The following is a 25133-nucleotide window of genomic DNA, read 5'->3' as shown; positions in this document are numbered from 1 at the left end:
TGAAGTAAAACTCAAGAGGAAGCATGGGATTGATGAAGTAAAATCTTACAATTGTTTAGCCGGAATTTCAAATCCCTTAATTACCACATACTGTATTGGCAAAACGAAACTAGATAGAGAGTGCAGATGAAAATTGAGGGCAAAGAAAATATACATACTATCCAACAGCAACAGCAGTGATATAAGTTAACGGGCAGAGGAAGGTTGATGTTGTTGAATAAGTGGGAGTGGTGGAGACTCACCGAATTTCATTACATAAGCTAGTTGATGAATAGGGCGCAGTTGGGGGATGAGTTGGGCATCCAAGTAAGCGTCGCAGGAGAAACACCAGAAGGAGAGATCACTGATCGAGAAAGGGGAGGAATGGATGAGGGAATGAATGCATGAAGGAAAAAGAGGAATAGCATAATAATAGTTACCTGAAACTGAGGGCGAGAGAGTGATTGGTGTGGTGGAAGTGGTGGAGCATGTGCTTGTTCACGAAACGGCCACAGAGGACTTCCTTGCAGGAGAGGCAGAGCCAGTTTTCGGAGGGGTGTTGACAGGTGTGGCAGGGTGTGTCCGGAGGCGGAATGTGGCTGAGATCGGCGGATAAGGAGGAGAGATGATCGCAAGAAGATCGAGCCTCCACCCATCCGGATTCAGAGCCATAGATAAGGTCGTATTCTTCTTCCGATAACCCTAAACCTCTACCTCTACCTTCACCTTCACCTTCCTGATCGCAATCATCAAACTGAATTCAGATGAATGAATAAATACAAAGAGTCTATGAAATTCCGAAGTTCTAGGAAATTACCGGCGCAGAAGAAGAGGAAGCCATGATCCCTCAAATTTGAACCTTTCTCTCTGCTTCTGCTACTTACTTCACACAGGGAGAGTTTCCAAAATTAGGTGTTTATATATCCCAGCCCAGCCCAATCTGGCCCAGTAGGCAGAGTCTTCTTCCTTTCCGGGTGGAGGTTAAATATTTTCATATCTCATAGTAATTACGATTTTTAAAAATGACGATCAAAATTTTAAGTGTATTTAGAAGCTAATGAGATGTATTTATGTATTTATGTATTTTAAATTTTATTTTTATATGTAACTAGTTCGGATTATATTTTGTTTATTTTGTATATTAAAATAATAAAGGTGAAAATATTATATAATAAAATATTATGAAAATTATATTATATTATTGTAAATGTTATTATTAAAGTAATTAAGTAGAAAATCTAAATGATATAATAATAGTTTTAGTTTTAAATATAATAAATAAAATTGATATTATAATATCATACAATTAATTAATTTTACGAAATAATAATAATAGTTTTTAATATGAGAATGTATGCACAATTCTTTTTTTCAAAATTTTTAGAATAATAATATAATTTTTATTATATTAATTTAATCTTTAAAAATACTAATAATAATATTAATATGAATTAAAAAATTTTAAAACATCAAAAATCTTTTTAGCAAAAAGTATTTAATATAATAACGTAAAACTTATAATAATAATACACTATGAATCTTAATAATATTAATAAATTTATAATACCAATAATAACACACTAATGATAATAATAATATTTATGACAAAAATATTAATATTAAAGCTAATGTTAATCATAATAATCTATAATTATCAACAACAAAACAAATTAAAAGGACAAATAATTAAAATATGATTTTATAATAAATAAAATTAAGAAATGTCTGACTATTATAATAATAATAATAATATTTAATAAAATAATAATAATAATACAACAATTACATATATAAATATAAATAGATATACATCATTTGTGTTTTTCTTTATTTTTATAATTTTATCTTCTTAATTATTATTTGTTAATTTCATAATTTTTTTTTTTATTTTTCACAAAACACAAAGACTCACAAATGGGATATATATATATATATATATATATATATATATATATATATATATATATAAATTTTTCTGATGATATTTATGCATAAGTTTTTGAAGTTATAGTAAACATATGTATTAAATAAATTATACTCATGATAATCAAAATACTTTGAGAATGTTGTATAATAAATCATATTAAAATATAATAAAACATGATAATAAATTATAATATCATAAAATATTAATTGTAAATATTTTTAAAATATTTTTTAATATATTAAGAATATAAATATTATTATATGTTATTATATTGTGAGATATTAACCGTAAATAGTTTGAAAATATTTTATAATATATTGGAAATATGTACAAGTTTCATTTGAGAATAAAGAAGAAAGAGTGTTTTTTTTTTTTTAATTATATATGTTTTAAAAATTTATACAGGATTATTTTGACAGTTTTGGGTATTTGGAAGATATTAAGACAATCCAATTTTAACCAAATCACTCCCAGAATTTTAATACAAAATATTCAATTTAGCGCTTACAAGGAAATATTTATAAAAATGAAAAATAAACAGCTTTTCAATTAAATCAATTACTAAATCATATTAATTCATTTGATATATTTTAAAGCGATTTTGATTTATTTTTCATTTTTGGCTTTCCTTTTTAAACTATTATTTAATAACATTTCTTAAAAATTAAAATAAAGCAAACAGTAATTGATTAAGAGAGTGACCAAACACGTCCTAGGGTTTTCACTCTACTATATATTTCAGAATTTCGCTCTTGATTTTCATATTTCTGTGCGACTTGGAGGCTAGGGTTTTGGGATTCTTGCGTTTTCGTCTTTGCAAATCAGCAACATGGGGCACTCCAACGTGTGGAACTCCCATCCAAAAAACTATGGGCCTGGCTCTCGCACCTGGTACTAATTCATCTTCCCTTAGTGGTGGTCTTGGATGGCAAAGTTGATACTTTTCCCTGCGTGTTCTTAGTCCATTTGATTACTATTAATATTATGAATTTTCTCTTAGTTTGAAGGATTTATTTTGATCCCCATTTGAAAGCCGTGAGTGAGTCGTATCACCGTTTTTGTGATAACCAATGTTTTCCACATCGTTTGGGTTTGAATTGAGTTTTTAGTACCATTTCTATTTTATTTTGTTGAAGTTTTGGCGTGTCTGTAATATTGATTTTAAATATAATTAATTTGGATGAATTGATTTTCTTTAAAAATGAATTTTGAAAATATTTATTTAAAAACGCTTAGCAGGAAAACTCTGTTAACGTTAAAAGTTACCAATTTTACATATGATTGTTTATCTGAACTTATATTGTGCATCAGTGTGTAGATCGGGTTTTGTGATTGGATGTATATTCTTTGAGGATGTCCTTAGATTAGTGATTGAGCATCCTTTTTGGATATTTAACGATTGTGTGAAGATACTGCACTATAATGCCAGACATTTGCAAATTGGTATTTTGGTATTTAGTTGTCGATGGACCAATACATTTGTAAGCTGTCTCGAGTGTTGATCCTGACCATATGATTGGAGATCATCATAGTGATTTTGTATAATTGCTTGTGAAATAGGTTATTTCTTGCCTTGTAAAAATGTATGTCTTACTTTAAAACTTTGTTGGGCATACATATGCTGCCTCTAGTTTCACTATGTTTCATTGTTTTCCTCTGTTTTTAATTTTGGATTTTAGAACTTTAGGGGTCTTCTTGTTTGTCTAGTTTTTTGTCTGTCCAAGTTCAGATTATTATACTGTTTGTGAATTGGTGGTGCTTAATGTGGTTTCTCTTTATTCTGATGAGATTTGTTGATTGATTGGGATGCGTTCTTCTGTTCTGCAGCCGCGTGTGTGGGAACCCTCATGGATTGATTAGGAAGTATGGGCTTATGTGTTGCAGGCAGTGTTTCCGTAGTAATGCCAAGGAAATTGGCTTCATTAAGGTAAACATTTTTTATTTATCTGCATGGATTTCAAATTTTCCATATTATTCCTGCACAGGTTTTCATAACCACTTTTTTTTTGTTTGCGTTGCAGTATCGCTGAATGAGTGATCAGTGTCCATCTTCCCCTACCGTTTTTGGATTCTGGCATTAGTGATGATGTGGTGGGGATGATTTCATTGTTTGAAGAATTTAAGAATTTCTATGGCATTTATTCAAGTTATTTATCACGCTCAAGTTGTTGAACTGAGAATCTTTTTGTTTTATATAATTGTTTTGAGCTATATGTTTTTGTGGCCATTTATCATTATGCAATTTTCTATACCTACTTCTTTAGTAGTTCCATGTGTTTGGTTTTATATTGACCAGGATGGTACAAATGTCATCACCCTTCCAACGCCAATACTTGTACTTTTATATTGGGTCTTATCCTAACCCCGTTTGGAAAAAGCGGAAAAGTTCTACAGCTGTTGAAATTATTTTTAAGAATATTTTCGCATAATTGTAATTTGTTATAACGTTTTCATTGAAAAAGAATTCTTAAATTCTAGAAAATAATTGAAATTTAAAATTTATAATGTAGAAAATTGTTTCATGATTAATATTAAAATTCGTGGTCAGTATTTTAGTGGCATGGATTGACTTGATAGAGAGTGCCTCCTCAAAGAACTCAAGGGCCAGTGATAAAAGATGTATCTGGACCTGTGTGTGTTACGCCCTGAATCTGTATTCAGATAGTATTTTTATTTGCCGATGCTTTTCTATCAGTGTTTTGTATAGTATAGTGTAAATAACAATTCTTGTGGCCACGAGTTCAATGCATAACGATTATTTCAGGTTTAAAAACAACACAAATATTGCAGTTTTCACACGGCAGTCATCGTAACTGCAAACAGCCTGGATTCTAACTTGAATTCTTCTCACTCTAAAGCTATTAGCATTATTTTGCAGGACTTGCCTGGCTTGCCTTACCCCAAATAAAAGTGGAGTGAAAAAACCCAAATTCAAACTAATTTATACTATTCTTTGATGTACTTTGAGATTATTGATTCCATATGTTAAATTACACAGAACTGTTCCTAACATTTTGAATAGAACTTTTAAGTCCATTTTTACCATACAATCCTTACATGGATAGTTTTACACTATATATCTGTTGAAAGCTTATTTTCTCATGACTGTTAAGAGGAAACATGCTTGGGAGGAACTGTCTTTTGACAACTTAACATGCACAGCATAGCATTCACACTCTCCTTAGGTCACAGCTTACAAAAATAATTAGCCAAAAAATCTTACATGAACTGCACTCATTCACAGACTGATCTCCTGAGATGAATGTACCACCAGAGCAAATACTATACATGCATGTAAACTGTTATCAGCAACCATATGTGATTCAGACCCCCTCATATACTTTGTAGAAAATATAACACTAACTTTGTTCAGTTTTTATTTCTTTATTAAGGGATAAAAATGAACTATGTAATGAAGAGAAATGCGTACAAAAATTTGTTGTAGGAATAATACATTTCCTTCTGGACAGAAGGAAGAGTCTGGTATTTCATCTTTCCACGTAATGTGATATAGTGTCAACTCAAATCTACTCTGGAAACTTGAGTTGAAGTCCGTGGAAAATGTGATGGGTTTTTAACAACTGTGGAGGGGACAAAAATCCAGTTACAGATAATGCTGTCTGGTTAAATAACAGTTTAGAACTCAGACTCATCACCACGATCTCAAACTGCCAGCCGTTTTATGTTCCTTTTCAACGCATACATAACCCACGTCTCCCAATTACAGGTGTAATTCTCTTTCTTTATCTCCTTCAATCTCCCAATCTTTAATTTAATATAAGATAGAGTGGAATATTTTCATACCCATGTCTCAAAAGACGTACTTTGAGACTTAGTCAGATGCTATGCTATATAATTATTGCCAATTATATGTGATGATTCAGTTCAGATGTTTTCTTATGGATAGTGATACAGCCATTCCCTCTATTAGCATTACTATAAATAGAGTGTTTCTCCAACTTTTCCGTTCAAGCATTTAAACAAATAGTGGAGCTTCTTATTCTGCATTACACATACACACACTCTCTCTCTCTTTATAGTTACTGGCATCCAAAGAAAAAGCAAATGGAGCATATTGAGGAGATGTCTCAAGAATGGATGAGTTGTCTCAGTGAAGTGTACACAGAGGAGGAAGCTGACTTCATGAACCAGCTGCTTGGTAACTGCTCAATCCCAGAACAGTTTTATGAAAGTTTGAACATGGAAACAAAAGCTCCAAATGCAGATTCACAATCCCAGAACAGTGCTCATAGTACCATTGGTTTTTCCTTACAAGAGTTGGGTCTTGAGTCAGGGAGAGAGAATCTTGCTGACATGGATTTGCAGGATCACAATGTACGCCAAATACTAGTTTCTGAACCAGAAAAGGATAATAGCAGAAGCATGGAGAAATCAGAAAAAAGGTTTAGGAGCTCATTTGAGGTAGAATACCACCAAGTTTAATTCTACTAGTTATATTACTCTCTTTTCTCGCATTTCCTTCTCATGCAGAATTTATGATACGTGTTTGTCTTCATGAACCGTGATTTTCATATAGGGCCCAGAGAACAAGAGGAATGTGAAATCTAAGAAGAATCCAAAACCAGCTTCTTTAAGGAACACTGAAGAGGAAGCAAGTCCTGACCCTCAGAATCAGACCTTAAACAGTTGCTGTTCAGATGATGACTCCAAAGATTCTAGAGCGCCAAAGTTAAGTGGAAAATCAATATCTAATAGAGACCCTGCAACTGATACACAGAGCGCGTATGCAAGAGTAAGTCATTTTTCTGATTGCTGACACTTCATGATACTGTTTAATTCGAGGAATTGGGTCTTATATTTTGCATTTGTGCAGAAGAGAAGAGAAAGAATAAATGAAAGACTGAGAATTCTACAGAGTCTGGTCCCGAATGGAACTAAGGTGGATATCAGCACAATGCTTGATGAAGCTGTGCAATATGTGAAGTTTTTACAGCTTCAAATTAAGGTAACAACTTGGTTATCCTTCTTACTTTAGCTGCATCTAAAATTTGAAAAGAAACAACAACTGATACTATTTCCCACATTTGAATTTGAACAGCTTCTGAGTTCTGATGATCTGTGGATGTACGCTCCCATTGCTTTCAATGGAATGAACATTGGCCTCGAACTTAACATCAACATCACAAAACAACAAAAAAAATGCATATCATAGAAGTGAAAGAATATTGAGAGCAGGCAGAATCATTCTGTGATGTTTATATAAGCTCTGTTCACAACTAGTGTATATCAACGACAATGGAGACGCATGAAATTACTCAAAATTACTCAACCATGTGTCTTTCTGAACAACGATACATAAACTTCGGTTCATTTTTTATTCTTTGATTGAGCATTTGCGAACATTCTTCAATGGATAATTTTGCTTCACTTTGGGTCGTTAGCATTTCATGCAATAATTGTACTGGAAAAATAAAATATAAACAATCATATCTTTAACAATTACGTGATGTTTTTAAAGCTTGTTACCAGAATATATCATATGTAACTTTATCTGTTTTCTGAATTTTACCAACCGTTTATTAAATGCGTGCTGAGATTAATTTATTTTGTATTTGAAACAGTTTATAACTGAAATCTCATTGCTAAAGCCTTTTTTTTTTCTTCAGAAATGTTTTTCTAAAATTTAAATTAATCAGGGCGCGACACAATATAATATCATGAGTTAACGAAAAAAATTAAGTGACAAAAATTATTGAAAATTGTAATTTTATCAAGGATTTAAAATTTAATTAACCTATTTTGTTAATTTACTAATAAAAGAATGGCTTAAATACTTTTTTGGTTCTCATTTTCGTAGTGTTTGTTGCGAATGATCTTCATCTTCACAGAATATTTTAAATGGTCCTCATTTTTACCAAATGTTTAGAATGATCCTCATTTTCGCAATTCGTTTTATTTGGTCCTTTTCTATAATGCCGTTTAAATCATTAACGGAGCATTGTACATGTGACACGATTTGTATTAGGGTGTATTACGTGTACATAAATTAGGTATTTGTACAGATACTTTTGAGGTATAACAATAAGGTATCTGTAAGCATCAATATTTAACTCTTTAATTGTTAACATCACTCTTTTCCAAACTGGGTGTGTGCTCCAATTGGAATGGAGGAACAAGATTGTCAAAACTCACCAACTGTCCAAACATTCCCTACCAAAACCCTACCTCACTTATTTATCCTCTCGAATATCTAATTAAGTCACCTGTACAGTACACGTAATACACCATAATACAAATCGTGCCATATATACAATGCTCCGTTAATGATTTAACCGGCGTTACAGAAAAGGACCAAATAAAACACGAATTGCGAAAATGAGAACCATTCTAAACATTCGGTAAAAATGAGGACCATTTTAAACATTCTGTGAAAATGAGGACCATTCGCAACAACCACTACGAAAATGAAGACCAAAAAGGTATTTAGACAATTAGAAAAAAAAATATTGAGACAATTATGAATTCCATTGAGTTTTCCTTACTTGATCAAACAACCCAAAATTCAGTTATTTCAACGACATTAAATGATTTTTTAAATTGGTCAAGATTATCCAGTTTATGGCCGCTTCTTTATGGTACCAGTTGTTGTTTTATTGAATTTGCTTCATTAACAGGATCACGATTCGATTTTGATCGTTATAGACTAGTACCACGATCGAGTCCTAGGCAGGCGGACCTAATTTTAACAGCGGGCACTGTAACTAATTTTAAAAGAATTCATGCATTTCCATTAACTACAAGTAACTTATAATTATACATCAATGACATTTTATTGTGTCACAAATATTCACTTTCTCCTTTTATAACTTTTGGCATCAGATACATTTTTCATATCCGAAAATGGTAAATCTAGTAAATTATGATTCGTATATTAGAAATGATTACGTTTCATTTAGTTGGTAAAAAATACTGTTAGAAACATTTATATAGATTCTCTAGAAACCAAATATATTAATTTTTCTTTTATCCATAAACAGTAGTTTGATTAGTGAAGAAATCATCAATGAACTGTCGGTATTCAGAAACTGGTAATAGTATTGAAATCATTAATTCATAGAAACTCACGTGTTGAAGGCAATTTTGAGGCAGTCTCCGCAAGGGTGATAAAACTAAAAAAGAACATCATTAGTCGTAACTCAACGACATTTGGTGAGTGACAGGATTCAAGATAGATCATCCTACACACTACGGAACAAAGGAACAAGATAACCAAGTTAACTTGCATGTATTACAGCACGATAAGTTACAACCTTGTGCGTGGAAGAACGTGTCTGGTAAAGCAGAAATCCTAGAATCCAGAGAAATAGCACCTCACTCACCCTCTAAGTATACAGAATGCTACATTTCCATATCATACATACAGTCTGCTAAATTCAATGTGAAAATTCAAAATGGCTCAAACATGGTACAGGAAAAACCCACACCCATGCTACATTTTCCTTTCATTCATGCTCTTTCATCATTCACATGATTTGGAACTTCTCCTTGGCTGTCCAGGGGCATATATTGTGCCATGATTGCTCTGATTTCAGAATCCATGTATTGCTGCAAAACCACCAAAGAAAAAAAAAACACCATTAAATGTGTATCCTATAAAACTGAGTTCCACCATTATGCAAACACCAAAATGAAATAAAGCAGCAGAGCTCACCCTTATTCTATACTTGTACACTAGGAATGCCCCACCAGAAATCATAACTACGCCAAGTATAATCAGCCAGAAAGCAGCCCAAGTAGATCTTCCCTGACTTCCAATTTTACCTGTAGGTAATCCAGTAGAGGACATGAAACATGACTTATAACAAGCTCATGAAAATGAAGGATCGAGTAAAATGTCTTGTGTATTTTACTCACTTATGCAGGTATCGTGGTCCCTCATATATAAAAGATCTCCACTACAACTGCACTCATAGCTGCCCCAAGTATTCTTGCAGCTACATTCAGGGCACTGACAAGCCTTCTTCTCTCTGCATTCGTCAATATCTGTAAAGATGAAACATATATTCAATTTCAGGTATTCATTTTTCTCCAGTTATCTGGAAAACATTCACTAGGTGTACGCAGTGTCCCGTATTAAACAAACTCGGAGGACAGTACATCTCATCAAGAAAAGATGGAGGAAGATAATTTTGACCAAGGTGGTAAACCATTGAATGCACATAACATTTCTCCACGTATTTATAGAAAAACATAAGAGTATTAGAGACATGTTTGGATGAGCTTCTCCATAAGCTCCTTCTAAGAAATAAAAATAAGAAAAATTGAAATTAGCTAATATGTAGATGTTCTCCCGTATAACTTTTTCCTAAATTTTTATTTATACTTGTGCATAGGTTAATATTAGCTAATAGAGAAGATAATTTTAATTTCTCATTTATTTTTCTCTCTTAAAATGAGCTTATGGAGAGACGTCTGCAAACAGGCCCTAACAACCGAACTCAGGAATCTGTTTTCGATGTGTTATATATATAGTATTTACATGCTGATCCATATGACTCAAAAAGGTTTTGGGAAAAATGTTAATAGAAAAAATAATACAAGCAGCCCTCACCTTCACAATTTTTGACACCATCACCTTTAAATCCTGTGGGACACTGGCATTTGACCCCTCCGTTATCCTGCTCCAACAACAATTCATGAAATAATTCAGTTTCCAACACGAGGTATTAAATCCAGTAGAACTTCAAGCATTACAACAGAATTTAATGGAGATTAAATAAGTTCAGTGGAGTTGGGTCCAAAAACTTAATATTTACTAACCGAACAGGCAGAAAATGCATGTCCATTTCGGGCATCATGCCAACATCCTCCATTGTTTATCTTGCAACGTCCAAGTCCTCTTGCTGCAAATGCGGAAGACCATAGTTATAATTAAAATGCTCGACAGGAATAAAAGAATAGCAGATTCACAACAAAAGAATCAGCGCATCCTGCTCCACATAGCATAGAACTGAAGGAATAAACATGGAACGCTAACAGAGCACCCTTGAAGTAAATTATATTGACAGAAATCTGAAGTTTAAAGCCTTTTAACCTTCACAAGATGTGTAACCATCTCCCTTGAATTGAACACCGTCAACCAGGGGGCATTCACATACTCTCCCACGGAATGTATCCTGACCAGATACACACATATGTAAGAAAATAAAAAACTATAACCCCACATTGCTCTTTCTTTAGTTAGTAATTTTCATAGATAAATTACCTTGCACGCAGTGATGTTAGCTGCTGTATCCTGCCAACAACCACCATTGTTTGACAAGCACTCATTTGTCTCCACATCTGTCCCAAAAAGGTATACCAGTTGGAAAGAATCAGGTCTGCACCAAAACAAGTCCACTGTACATTTTCTGTGAAGCCAAAAAAAAGGTAAAAATTTACCAGTGCTCAGGCAAACAGCTGGTTCGGTAGTCTCCTCAAACCCAGAACATATAGCCTTTAGAACAGCTCCTTTCTCCAATTTTCCTGGAAAGATTCCGTTTAGCATTTGGAAATTCAAATCACTAACCATTACAGTAGCATACAGTACAAACCTCGATATTGTCGATTATTGACCACAAGAGTAGGCAAGATGGTAACATCACCTCGTGATCCCTTTCCAATCTAAAAAAAACACACCAGTTCTGTAAGATATCAATATATTACTGCACAGATATAATGAACTAATAGCAATTACAAAAGAAAATACTTGGGCATCTTGCTCTTCTTTCAAGACAGGATTATCAGCATCAGCATCTGGGTCGCCCATGCATTTTCCAATCTTTTCAATATTAAGACCTGCATATATTGAATAAATATTATTGTAAAGTCACGATCGACAAACGTAAGAAAAAATAACATGCCATGATGCTTTATTTACCCAGTGATTTAATAACAGCATCTGCACATTCCTTATTGTACTTTTTCTCCTTCATGGGGCATCTAATTTGAAAATCAGTGACATAGTCCCACCAGACCCAAGGCTTTCCAGTTTCATTTGCCACCTTGAAAACACATAGCTGCCTCAAATTTTCAACAACCACATCTTTCCCGTCATAACCAGTGCTGAAGTCCTGCTCAGGGTCTGGAGCACAATATCTTCCATGATTTATGCATTGAGACTTGCACTGTTTGCTCAATGTGAAAGCATGAGGACAGTACCAAGTTATATAATGGGGTGTAAACTGAGTGTAACCGCCTTTCTCTAGTATCTGCGCTGCACCCTTGAAATCCTTCACAAATTCCATCAACATGTCACACTTAACTCCACACTCATCATTGCTGTTGCTCCACAACTCATACTCCACACGATCATCTGGGTGAGGGACAGACTCTCTCCAATCAAGATTTACGTTGACCATGTCCCCGCCACTTATGGCATCCTTTAACTTTTCACCAAAACTTTTTCCAACAAGAGCAGATGGTATAGTTATGTTCTCCACATATTTGGCAGATGACCCATCCTCTTCAGGGGTGTCCATAGTTATTAAGGGCTCCTCAACATCATCTGCAACAAGAACCGCAGAAGCTCCAGCCTTCTGAGCATTCCAGACCTTCAATGCAAAGAAACAACCTGAAAAGGACACAAATAGTACTCCAACCCATGAGATAACTAAGCTTTTAGTGCTAGGTCATACATATAAGGGCACAAAAGCCAAACCAAGCATGCAAATTTCTAACCTTTTTCGGCTATAATATAAAAAGCAAGAGACATAAATATCATTATCCAACTTTCAAGTAAACAAATTGGGGCAACAGGAGCCCTCTTTTCCCCTTAAGATAGAGCTTCATCAAAGTACAATTAGAAATTGATTGTGAAGAAGACGGTGAATTAAGCAAGGAAGCAAAAGAAAAAGAAACTCACTTCCGCGATCGAGCAGAACAATGGTGGGAAGAGCACCGGGGCTTGATTTGAAGGAAATCCCAGACTCATCAAACTCTTTACAACCTTTCTTGTTATCCTTTGGGTAAACGACGTTCCCCGCCATGCTACCACCGTATTGAGGGATGCCGAAGTTCCCAATGGCACTGTCGTGAGTACCTCTTATTTTGTCCGGCGACGCCACTCTCAGGCTGTTCTTCTCCACCACGAATCGACCCATTATCGACACAGGCAACAATAACCCCACAAACAAACTCAGCAACCATCTACAAACCTTCATTTTTCCTTTTTCTTTTTCTCTTTTCAAGACCAACTACTCTCTCGCACAATCACACACTCTTTCTGCTCAACTTTTTCTTGCAACTACTCTTGTGCTCTTGATCATCTCTATCATCAACTGTGATGTGATTTTGTGTTCCTTAATTTTTTATTTTTTATTTTCTCACTGCTCAGCTCCGACAGCAGCCTATTCCACTCTTCATCTCAATTCTTGCTCAACAGATTATCCATATCTCTCTCTCCTCTCTACTTCACTGTTATTATCAATCCTGCAAATACTCATCATTAATTTATAAAATTTTACCCATGTTTTTCCCGTGTTCTGCAAAAATTAATATAAATATTCATTGATTTATAAAATTTTACCACCACAAGAAAGAATATAATTCTCTCCTGTTCACACTTGACACCAGAATATATGATCCATAAAAAAAAAAAACAAGTGATTATTTGAAAATTAATAATATTAATAAAGGTATATTTCTTTTTATTTGAAACAAGAGATTCCTAAAGTAATACCCAAGCATAAAAATATGTTCCGAAAGAAAAGTAATTGCATATGTACTTTTATTGGATAAACATATATATTTTTATTGGATAAACTATTTATACCATCACAACCATATTCTTCAACAAATACATTAAATGCTTATTTATTCAAAATAACATTAAATGTTTATTTATTTAAATCTTATAGTATATTTCTTAAACTATTTATCATTAAATCATTTTTTTTTAATTAGTAGCTGCATCACTAATGTCCAAAAGTTTAGTACCCACTCCCACTCTAGCGCTTGCACATGGTGATAACAAATCTTCAACTAGGATTGAAGATTTTGTCTCTTCTAAAATATTTATATTAAGACACGTTGGTTATTAATTTGAAAAATAGTAAATTTTTAATCACTCTTATGGAGTGTGTATATGATAGTGACAAAAAGAGGGAAAAAAATAAATAATAAAAAGAAGAGAAGAATACTACCACAGAAATGTATATTTTAATTAATCTACTTTTTAAAGTTAATAATGTAATTAAATTGATTAAATGGGTGGTTTTGGATTATATAATATTAGAACTTTTTCTGCAGAAAATATATATTTGGTTTGCTCAGTCATATTCCAGCAAACTAAAAATGTAATATCACAAAAATTAAATATATGCAATGGTTTAATTTTATGTACTCTTAATATAAAAGTGTTTATATTTTTCAATTACTTAGAAGTTACTTTAAATATATTTCTTAAGATATCCTAAACCCTAAAACTTAACAAATTAACTACATATACTGATTTACAATTAAAGGAGAAAGAGTCAATTTCTACTCTATTTATGTATTATAATTAATATTTAGTGTTTTACATTCCATTTGATTCAATTAATGTCAAACTATTCGTACTCTACATATCTAAATGATGTTAAAATGTTTTTATAAAAGCTTTGAAAGTATTTTTTTTAACGTAAAAATGAGAATATATTTTATATTCTTAAAGAATTAAAACTATTTAACATTTCTTTGAAATCTCAACTAATCATTATTAAAAATATAATTTGACAGTATTGGAAATAAAGAAAAAAAAAAAGAGTAAGGGAAAAAAATAAGGTCATTGGAGTGACAAGTAGTAACCAATAGGAATTTGACAAGTGCACTTAATGACTCACTCCCACCAATAGTAACCGGACACAAGTTTTCGTCGGTCGTTCTGTATATATAGGCATTAATCACGTGCTTCTAACTAAAAATCTATGGAGTGTCCCTGTGGTCCCAAATGAATTGGGTCTCTTCATATTTATTAACAAATATTTTTATAGGCATAGGAGAAAACAAACAAACAAACATGTAATTGATGGGGTGAAACAATTAATGGATAAAATATTTAATTTATATTTAAATTAAAAGTTTACCTTCTTATTTTCTTTTAATGCTGATCAAATTGATTTAATATAGAACTACTTAAATTGAAGCTTATTGAAACTATAAATGGAGGTACCACAATTTCCTTAAATAACTCGTGGATTGCAACTACATTATCTTTTGTCATTTTCTAGAATATAATGTAACTAACTAATATTTGTATTTAAGAAAAATAATTGTAATTAAAAAATGATATTCGTATAAATCATGTAAAAAATTGCATATCAATACTTTTTATTTTCCTTATTACCGTTCTTTACTATTGCATATTATAATAATAGAGGGATATGAAAAAGTACGAATGGTTATATTCATGATCTATACTCAGATTAACATGTATGGGAATATCAATATCTTTTATTATTGGGATATATATTATTAATATTTTAGTCCATTCAAACTTTAGTTAATTTAAGGATTAAATGTAATTTTTTTTCTTTAATTTTTGATTTGTGTATATATTTTATAACCAATTAACTTCATCTATGATAGAAATGAGGTTTCTTTATAAAAATGACTCATTTTGATCATTAATTACAAAAATAGTCAGTTTACTAATTAATATGTCGAGTTTATTAATTATTTGACTTTTTGTATTTTTTTGACTCTTCTATAGTACTTAAAGTTTAATATATCTTTTTAAAAGTAAATTTTTAATAATAAGAATAAAAATATTTAAATTTTTTTTTATTATTGTAAATATAATAATAAAATTACAATAATAAAATTTTATTTAATCAAAATTTTAATAAAATTTAATTTAAAATATTTTAATGAAATTTTATTATTGTAAATTTTATAATAAAATGTAATAATAAAATTTAAAATATCAAAATTTTAATAAAATTTTATTTGAAATATTTTTAATCAAATTTTATTATCGTAAACTTTATAATAAAATGCAATAATAAAATTTAAAATATTAAAATTTTAATAAAATTTAATTTTAAATGTTAATCAAATTATTAAAAATTTATTTTTAAAAAGGTATATAAAACTTTATAAATTATATAAAAGTTAGAAAAAAAAATACAGAAGTCAAATTATCACTAAAGTGTCTTGTGACCCATTTTTGTAATAAATAAGTTTGACTACTTTTGTAAAAAACTTTAAAATGAAGTAAATTTAGTATTTTATGTACTTTCATTACTGAAAAGATCTCAATCATTATTATTTTTATTCAAATGTTTGGAAACATATGATATAGTTCAGATGCAAAATGGTGTAAAATTATAAAGTTAAAAATAGAAAAAACTTCATAAAATTTAAAGCATTAAGATACAATAGTAGGGTTTGTTTCAACTACCAACATGACATTATGATCTTATCTGTATCTGCCTCTCACTTATAAAATCATTACCATGTCTAGCTAGGCTATTGAAAACTACTATGAATTTTTGTTTTATTTTTAATTTAAATACCAAATTGCTTTGTATATTTTCTTTCCTTCAAGATATCATGGTAATGAAGTATTTATAATTATCAGAATGAAGTAAAACATGTGGTTTCACCTGAATGAGTGATGCATCTCCCAGTACATTGATAATTCTGCTAAGTTGTAAGGTGGTGTATTCTGATCTGAGAGAGCATTTGACTGAGCATGTGATTGAGTGTAAAATTGAATGAAAATAGCATGAGTAACAGGGAGAAGTCAGAATGTGATATGCATTGGTGATGACTGTGAGAGTGATTCTGTGTGGAGATATAGAATGATGACAGTGTCACACATGTGGGGGCCATACATCTTGACCATTTCCTTTCACACATATGTTTCAACTGCCCCCCACCTGTTTGTATATATTCCCAGACTAACACTAGGAATGCTATAATATTCACATGTAACACAAATACCAACCAAAACCATTTCTTAAGAGACATGGAACTACCAGCAAAGCCTAGAGCACTCATTGCCTTCCTCATCCTCCTCCTAAACCATGCTTGCCTACTCCATTCCCGAAATCTCCCAACTTCTCCTTCACCTGCACCAGTGAGTTCATCCCTCATTTCTGTCTCTTTTTCTACCAATTTAATTTATCACTTTTTCACCACTGTGTCATTCTAAGTTTCAATGTCCTTTTTCAGGAAGGTATTGCCCCAGCAACATACGAGAGGAGCTTGAACCCACATGAAGGAAAGAAAGCAAATCCTAGGTTAGGTTCATTTCCAGCTACATGTCAAACAAAGTGTAACCAGTGCAAGCCTTGTGTGCCAGTTGAGGTCACAATCAAAACAATGGCAGAAGAAGAGAATCAGTACTATCCCATAGCCTGGAAGTGTATGTGCCAGAGCAACATATTTTCACCTTAGGCAACACTTGCTTTTTATTTTTGCATTTCTATGGTTGGCTAACTAGCTAGTTCACTTGTGATTATGTTACCAAAGCTATCTAATATCTAAACTAGTTCCCCTTTAAGAAACACATCTCAAATATCCTATACTTGATCTTAATCAAAAAGGGTTTTTATTGTATTAATAGCAAACATTTCCCGAAACAGAGGTGAAAGGAACTTGTGGGTGGCTCTGATGTGGAACCATCCTTGTGCCATTTACTTGGGTCAATCTACAGAGTGGTCACTATAAACATGCAAATTCATTGATCAATGTTACGGAATAGCCAACCTCCAAACCCAACACCAATGACACATTGGGACCATTTTATTTCAACTTAATAAAAACTCCTTATCTCTCAAACCTCACGGTTTTGTTGGCTGCTGTGCTGTGCATGCGTGATGGTCAAACATTTGCTTTTGGAAGGCTTAATTTTACCATGGAAAGCAGCCTGATGAAAATTGCATATTATATATACTCTTAAGCTTAAAATAACAAAGGTGCTTTTTAATTTGAAGATTTGAAAAGTCAAAGTCGTCATTCTCACCCAACATGATCATACAATAAACTTAGTTTTGACATAGTGATTGATTAAAATAGTAATACAGTGGGCAGTCATTATTTGAATTTTGGACATTGATGATGGTTAGTATTGGGGAAGATTGGAACATGTGTGATATAAATACACCCTTAGTTGAAACCTATGGTATTACAAAACCAAAGTTTTAGCTGAAGGGGTTTCCGATTTGTGAGAGAAAGAAGACAGTGAGTAATGGAAGGTCTGATTCCATACATTATCGATGCCATGAGGAAGCAAAAGCCCAACACTTTAACCCATTCACGTTCAGATACCTCACAACGCAGCTACCGTATGCTATTGGGATCCGATTCCTTCAATGGATCCCATCACAGTCACACAATGATGAATCCCACTGCTGCAACCACTTCCTCTTATGCTGCCACCAACCTTCGGAATCGCAAATCGTGATTCATGCATGCAATGCAACCACGGCGGAACAACAATTATTTCATATATTCTTTCTTCTTTGATGTTTAATCCGTTTGTGGATTTCTAATTTCTGTCACTCAATTCCCAACTTTCATGTCCTGTGCTTCAATAATTGCTTTGGACGCATCTACTGTATGTTACTTCTCAAAACTCTACACAACATAAAGTGTATATTAGTAATAACTGTCAATTTTCAAATTAATTTTTATCTTTTCCTAAATAGTAAATATAATCATTTCAAAATTACTGTTTCAAATACAAAATTTACGGTATAGTATAGAATTGTATTGTAAAATATTTTTTTATCAACATTAATAGGTAGGGTTTTAATTTAACCAACTTAAAATTAATTTTGCCCATTAATATTTGGATCGTACGAATATTAACAAATCGCATTGATTATGTCGTCGCTAAGATTTCATCACAGTTAAACACGAATAAATATATCATTTTAAATAAATTTGTCGAATAATATAGCAAATCTTAGTACCCATAAATAAGATAAAGCATCAGATAGGAAAATTGATTACAAAATATAAGATCAAAAATTAAGAATATGAATATTAATTATAGTATAAAAATTATAAGCATAGAAGAATACTCAACTATAAAAAGAAGCAATGATAATAATAAAAAAAATACTCAATTATGTGATAAATTTAAATAACGAAAAGCAAAAAAAAAAACGTATTTTGAGGTTTTTAAATAATTAGAGTGAAATTTGATAATAAAAAATAACGAAATATAAAATCAAGGAAAATCAAATTACAATAAAGATAATGTTTATGGGTAATATGTAATATGTAAGTACAAATGAAAAAAAATGGTTATAATCATGTTATTGATTTTATTTTCAGTTAAATTAACAAATTTTACGAAATTGAATTAGGTTTTAGTACCTAAGAATTAAAAATGAAAGGGCTTGGTTTAATAGTAAAATATTTGATATTTGAAGAGGATGATGGAATAAAATAGAAGGGAGGTGAGTGAAGATTGAGAAGGCGGAGGATGGGTATCCGATCGGTGTTTGACGGCGGCGAGCTGAGAAGGGAATTTGAGAAAAACGGAATTGACGGAAAATTCGTCGGAACAATATGGAAGCACGTTATCGGAAATAATGGGAAGGGAGAAAGTGGAGATTGGGATTGGGAGAAACAAGTGCCCTCGTTGCCATCTTCAGCGTACTCTGTCCTTCGTTCCAACTTCGGAGGAACAAAGCCTCTCTCTTCTTCTCTTCACTCCGTTTTCCACTCTTCCGACAACCTCACCTCCAAGCTCCTCATCAAGCTCCAAGTCCTCTATTCTCAACCACTTTTCAATCAATTGCAATTCATTCTGAATCGATTCGTTATCTAAATTCTTGTTTTTCAGAATGGGGCATTCGTGGAGGCCGTGATAATGAGGTATGATACTCGTTTGGGAAAATACGCTGGCAAACCCCGTCCCGGTGGGCTACGAGCAACTTTGTGTATTTCATCACAGGTTAGGTTACTTTTCAATTCGTTTATATTTCTTCCTCTTTGTTGATGCTAATGTTTCCTCCTCCTCCTTTTCTTTTTGTGCAGGTAGGATGCAAAATGGGTTGCAAATTCTGTGCCACTGGATCCATGGGATTCAAAAATAACCTATCCTCCGGGGAAATTGTGGAACAGCTTGTTCATGCTTCTGCTTTCTCACAAATCCGTAATGTTGTCTTCATGGTATTTATTTCTTACCTCTATTTCTGCACGAGCCATGTGTTTCTTTTTTGCAGATTAATCTATTATTTTCTTACAACAGGGAATGGGAGAGCCTCTCAACAACTATTCTGCTGTGGTGGAAGCGGTTCGCATCATGACTGGATTGCCATTTCAGTTGTCCTTGAAAAGGATTACCGTATCAACGGTAAAATATGCATTCTAGTTTTTCTGACATGACATGCCCGAAACTTTACAACTGTAAAATTAACACAATTTACACCATTTTCTGTGGGTATTAGTCTCTGTTCAGAATCTTGGATTGGGACGTTGCAGTTGCTATGTTTTTCTGTTCTGCTGTTAAGTAATTTGTTTTACAAACATTGTTGAATACTGGAAATTTGTGGCTTATGAAATGCGTGGTTGCATCCTTAATAGGTTGGTATCATCCATGCTATCAACAAGCTTCATAATGACCTGCCTGGTTTGAACTTGGCAGTCTCACTGCACGCACCAGCCCAAGACATCCGTTGTCAGATAATGCCTGCTGCTCGTGCTTTCCCTTTGGAAAAACTTATGAATTCACTGCAAGAATATCAAAGAAAAAGGTGATTACTGAGATCATTCATGATAATTGTGGGCATTATCATTTAAACTTTTGTTAACGATTTTCAGTGATTTTGGAGGCTTTAATATTTCGTTATTGACTACAGTCTGCAGAAAATACTAATTGAATACATAATGCTTGACGGGGTGAACGATGAAGAGCAGCATGCCCACCAATTGGGAAAACTATTAGAGACATTTCAAGTGGTAAGCACTCCATATTTACTTAGAAGCACACGGGAAATTTCTGAATTTTGAGTAATTACTCTGAATTGCATTTATATATTTAAAACCTCTCTATTGAAAGTCTATGACAAACATTTATGCTCTGTCACTATAATTCCCAAGCCACCCTTATGCTCTAAAAAAATGCAGCCACTGATGAATGGTGGTGTTTATTTCTCAGAATAAGAGTTTCTAAACATGATGTTCATTCTCTGCTCCATTAGGCAATGCTAAGTACTAACCTTTTTGCATATGGTCTCAATTATGAAACAGGTGGTGAACTTAATACCTTTTAACCCTATCGGTACCTTGAGTCAATTCAAACCTACCAGTGAGCAGAAAGTCTCAAATTTTCAGAAAATTCTAAGAGGTACATATAATATTCGAACAACAGTTAGGAAGCAGATGGGTCAAGACATAAGTGGTGCTTGTGGACAATTGGTGGTTAACATACCAGACAAGTCTCTTGCCCGTGCAGAACCCCTCACAGACATAGAAGATCTTGTTATTTGATATCATATAACTTCAATTTTAATTCTTGCCCTCAATTTTAAATGTCTCCCGGTTCATGTTTTTTTTTTGTTTAATCTTACAGAAATTAGAATTAGAAGTGTAGAACTATAGACGTCATGGTGCACTGGCTTAACTGCGACCAAGATGATATGAATGTGTAAGAATCTTTTAGGTTTGACAGAATTGGAGAAGGAAAATTGTTTGTGAGAATAATATTTCAAAACTAAGTTTAGAAGTATTGATTTTGTTTAATTTCTAGTACCTAAAAATTTATAAAATTATAATACTTATTTGTTTCTTCCAGTCTTATTCTAAAATTATGTTTTATTATTTTAATGTAATTTATCAGTTTATTCATTTTAAATTAATAAATTACGTGTCGTGCGTTTTTATTTAAAAAACTGTTTTTGTTGAAGGAAAAGGAAATGAATCCCTCACAGTTTATTCTTCTGTTGTCGAAATTTGAACATGATTCATTCTTTCCCTTGGTTAAGCTCACTATAAATTCATTTATTTTGGCTTTAATGCGGATTACAATTGGCATTTGCATAAACAAGATAAAAAAATGCCTTTGAAAACAATGCGCCTTGAACCATCTATACGTCAAGGCGCAGATCGTTCATGACCGCTGTGTTAATAATACAAGCTTCTTTCGCCCAATTCTCAAATAATATAAGACACAAACAGTTAGAGAAACAATAAATTACAATTAACAATGTTTTTTTTTATATTTAGATATTTGAATTTGCACGCTTATGGAGTGATTTTCTTCACCTGCAATCTAAGTGAAAATGCCAATATATAACATTATTCAGTTTTTCTTCGATTTCCTTAGCATTTAACAACGTTAAACAAAAGCAAATTAAACTAAATATGCATCGTAATTTTCTCGACTACTTTAAAATCAACTGAAAATGAAAGTGCAGATGTCCGTAACTTGTAGCTATTTGTTCCTAAAATGGTTAATTTGTTCCTAAATGTAGAGGCTTTTACCAGGTCCTGTTATGAAAACTGATATACTTCCCTCTCCAATTCAACCCAATCACGACATTGACATACTTGGAGGGTTACACATAAATAGACCAAAATACAAATCCTAGACATTGACATACCTGCAAACTAGGGATTGTCTAAAACACGCAAAAAGGTTGATAGTTTAGGAAAACTCGAGAATTTCAATTGCAATTTGCTCTGAGTAAAGCCAAGGTAATTTCATTTTCAAAGTCTGTCTGTCTCAAACAACGAGGATTGAATCCAGTTGGCTTCTATAAAACTGAAAGCTGTTCTGCTTAACATCCCTGGCATTTTGAAGATGGCAATAACTTGATACAGAGACAGACTCAGCAGCTTACAGCAACACATGCTTACAAATTACACAACTAAAGCGTCTGCGGAAGTTGTCCCAAAATCTACAAGTCGATAGGCACGATCTAAGATCTCAGAAATATTGCCTGCTGTTTGCTACTATGAAGCCAAGAGTGCTTCCAGCTTTGCAATCTTATCATCCTCATTCTGCGGAATAGGATCCTTACTTACATCTTGATACAAATCATGCTTCCACTTCTCAGTTTGAATTTTATCCAGAGAATAACCTTGTCTTCCATTAAATTTATCTCTTCCCCTGTAACTGTCATTGCCCCCATACCTTCTTCCTCTTGATGGAAACCCATCTCTCCTACCTCCAACCTTGTTAGGTGCTCTGTCATCTGCAAAAGGCTTCTCAGGTCTACCCAAATGCTGTGGATTGTTGCTTCTTTCCTCCTTCTTCCTGTCATTCCTTCCTACAACCAGATTAACATCTCCTGATTCCACTGGAATCCTCTTCTCCCTAAATGCAGGTCTTTTCCTTGAGGTAGGAAGTGGATCATCTTTCCTTTCAGAAAAATCATCTCTTCTCTGGAAAGTATTATCATCTGGTTTAGCTTGTGATTTATCATCTCTCTGTTCTCTACGGTGACTTGTCTCTGCTCTTTCATTAAATTGCTTTCTTGTGTCCTTCCACCATCCACGCTCTAAAATACAAGAAACCAATAAGATTGATTATATTTCGTGAACTAAGTCTTTTATAACTCATATTTCCACTTCATGCAAAGAAGGCACCAGTGGCTCAAAATTACAAAAAAACTTCTTCAATTCTCAACCACGTTTTACAACAAAATGAATAGAACACATTATAACTGAAAAAAACTTGTTTTCTAGCATAAAATGAAAGAAATATTTTACTTGCATGACCAGAGTCAATATACAAATCATCCATATACGGGACTCCCCATCACGACTCATGACTGAAAAGATAACACAAAATACGAAGATAATACAAATCCAAAAAAAAAAAAAAAGGAAACTCACCACCTGCTTTCCTTTGACCTGAGCTTTGGCCAACCTGCGCAATGCTACCTCGTTTCTCTTGCTGTTATAAAACATGCATAGGCAAGCCTAAGGTGGTTATATATATACAGAGGCACTTGAAGGTATGGTGCTGAACACGAACCCCACTACATCACCCTCAAAAAATATAGAATGCGTACACTGAATAAAAATCAAGCACACAAAATTTAAAATCTCTAGTTTAATAAAGACATTTTCTTTCATATGGAAACACAAGTAACTATAAATATTCTAAGCGCTTACAAATTTGAAGCCGTAAGAATGATTTCCAATAGTAAGAATTTTGATAGTAGTTCCGACAGTGTGAAAAACAAATTAAAAGCGAAAGAAAGTAATAATGAAAATAAGGGAGATGTGGGTACTTGAGTGGGATGAGGTGCACGCTGATGATTTGGTTCATTCAGCCGCCGGTGGTCTCCATTGTGTACGTTAGCGCTGTTTTCCACTCTCTCTTTCTCTTCTTTTCCATATGCATCTCTTCTGTATCTCTTTGGGCTACAATTCAATACAATACAATGCATCCATTACAACACTCGAAGATCTTTCCAAACTCAGGTTGCAAATTTAGAATTATTGATTGGCTTAAACGCATTAAAGAGTGATAGGCATTACTGTTAAATACCGCACGACGCAAAATTTGAGAAATAGAGCAAACAATTTAAGCATTAAAAGTGTGAAGAAGGAGAAAGAGAAAAGAGAGAGAGGAACCTGGGTTGCGGATCGAATCTGGAATGGCGTCGCTTGGAATCGGAGTGACGACGAGACATTCTCATAAGCAAGTGAGTGAATGAATAAATCCTATGTCTTAGGTTTCTTTCTCCCTTTTATCCACACAATCACGCACTTCTTTTCGATCTATTTTTTTTTTTATGAATATTAAATTTTATCAATATATTTGAAATTTCAATAAAAAACTTAATATAATTTTAAAATAATTGATTTTTGATTAATTGATTTATATTAACGTTGGTATGTTGTTAAAATATAAGAAGTTAATATAAGATTACACTAACATTTGTAAAGTTTAGATTTTTTTTTTCCCAAAAAGTTGAAATGGATACACGATATTTCTTATAAATTAGTTGTCATCCTCATTTTTATCACTTGATCGGAAACACAGTTGCGAACAGATACTTGAGACGTTGGAATAAGTTATTCTCATGAAAATCAATGAAGTCTTTGGTAGTATGAAGTGAGAAGGAGATTTTCTTTTATGTTAAATATATTTGTGTTATAAGAATATTTCTAATATAAGTGCTTAAGAGGGTTAATTAATGTTAAACATCATTGCTTATACAAGCATCATTGTTTTTTTTTAAAAAAAGTGGACAAAAAGAAAGGTATTGGATCAACAAAGAAGTAGAAACAAAACTAAAAAGGCTGTTAGTTCCTTTACTCCATCAAATTT

The 25133-nt window shown here is 32.8% G+C and overlaps 6 protein-coding genes and 1 long non-coding RNA gene across 8 annotated transcripts; 4 read left to right on the top strand and 3 right to left on the bottom strand.

Moving 5' to 3' along the window:
• LOC114174051 (histone deacetylase-like protein) lies at positions 1 to 940 on the bottom strand. Its single transcript, XM_028058793.2, has 3 exons — positions 797 to 940; positions 420 to 715; positions 1 to 343 (listed from the first exon to the last, which is right to left on the bottom strand). Exons 1-3 carry the CDS (start codon positions 818 to 820, stop codon positions 187 to 189), a joined length of 477 nt encoding a protein of 158 aa, XP_027914594.1. The 5' UTR covers positions 821 to 940; the 3' UTR covers positions 1 to 186.
• Positions 941 to 2591: 1651 nt separating this feature from the next.
• Positions 2592 to 4117, top strand: LOC114173646 (small ribosomal subunit protein uS14z/uS14y/uS14x). Its single transcript, XM_028058147.2, has 3 exons — positions 2592 to 2797; positions 3734 to 3833; positions 3928 to 4117. Exons 1-3 carry the CDS (start codon positions 2736 to 2738, stop codon positions 3934 to 3936), a joined length of 171 nt encoding a protein of 56 aa, XP_027913948.1. The 5' UTR covers positions 2592 to 2735; the 3' UTR covers positions 3937 to 4117.
• Positions 4118 to 4293: 176 nt separating this feature from the next.
• LOC114173645 (uncharacterized) lies at positions 4294 to 7366 on the top strand. Its single transcript, XM_085669063.1, has 4 exons — positions 4294 to 6328; positions 6444 to 6659; positions 6741 to 6872; positions 6966 to 7366. Exons 1-4 carry the CDS (start codon positions 5972 to 5974, stop codon positions 7077 to 7079), a joined length of 819 nt encoding a protein of 272 aa, XP_085525189.1. The 5' UTR covers positions 4294 to 5971; the 3' UTR covers positions 7080 to 7366.
• A 1767-nt stretch (positions 7367 to 9133) lies between these two features.
• LOC114173642 (vacuolar-sorting receptor 1) lies at positions 9134 to 13333 on the bottom strand. The gene is made up of 12 exons (XM_028058144.2): positions 12771 to 13333; positions 11787 to 12479; positions 11616 to 11704; positions 11461 to 11530; positions 11309 to 11392; positions 11133 to 11209; positions 10962 to 11043; positions 10688 to 10770; positions 10479 to 10545; positions 9782 to 9910; positions 9579 to 9688; positions 9134 to 9472 (listed from the first exon to the last, which is right to left on the bottom strand). Exons 1-12 carry the CDS (start codon positions 13066 to 13068, stop codon positions 9374 to 9376), a joined length of 1881 nt encoding a protein of 626 aa, XP_027913945.2. The 5' UTR covers positions 13069 to 13333; the 3' UTR covers positions 9134 to 9373.
• Positions 13334 to 16381: 3048 nt separating this feature from the next.
• On the top strand, positions 16382 to 17397 carry LOC146888540 (uncharacterized). Its single transcript, XR_014992923.1, has 2 exons — positions 16382 to 16967; positions 17063 to 17397. It is a non-coding gene; the product is annotated as an uncharacterized LOC146888540 (long non-coding RNA).
• A 1865-nt stretch (positions 17398 to 19262) lies between these two features.
• LOC114173643 (Radical SAM superfamily protein) lies at positions 19263 to 21589 on the top strand. The gene is made up of 7 exons (XM_028058145.2): positions 19263 to 19610; positions 19689 to 19799; positions 19883 to 20017; positions 20097 to 20201; positions 20432 to 20601; positions 20707 to 20806; positions 21098 to 21589. Exons 1-7 carry the CDS (start codon positions 19326 to 19328, stop codon positions 21335 to 21337), a joined length of 1146 nt encoding a protein of 381 aa, XP_027913946.1. The 5' UTR covers positions 19263 to 19325; the 3' UTR covers positions 21338 to 21589.
• Positions 21590 to 22199: 610 nt separating this feature from the next.
• LOC114167262 (uncharacterized) lies at positions 22200 to 24574 on the bottom strand. Of its 2 annotated transcripts, none has more exons than XM_028052298.2 (4): positions 24434 to 24574; positions 24088 to 24220; positions 23687 to 23747; positions 22200 to 23349 (listed from the first exon to the last, which is right to left on the bottom strand). In XM_028052298.2, exons 1-4 carry the CDS (start codon positions 24496 to 24498, stop codon positions 22802 to 22804), a joined length of 807 nt encoding a protein of 268 aa, XP_027908099.2. In that variant the 5' UTR covers positions 24499 to 24574; the 3' UTR covers positions 22200 to 22801. The 2 variants fall into 2 exon arrangements, with proteins under 2 accessions (XP_027908099.2, XP_027908105.2); XM_028052304.2 differs by having other exon boundaries at positions 23690 to 23747.
• Between the last annotated feature and the right edge of the window lie 559 nt (positions 24575 to 25133).

Source organism: Vigna unguiculata, chromosome 2 (genome assembly GCF_037176805.1).
Source record: "Vigna unguiculata cultivar grain cowpea cultivar isolate G323 ecotype 2 chromosome 2, ASM3717680v1, whole genome shotgun sequence".
Taxonomy (NCBI): Eukaryota; Viridiplantae; Streptophyta; class Magnoliopsida; order Fabales; family Fabaceae; genus Vigna; species Vigna unguiculata.
The sequence above is the reverse complement of the archived record's forward strand: the minus strand, read 5'-3'. Positions and strand labels throughout refer to the sequence as shown.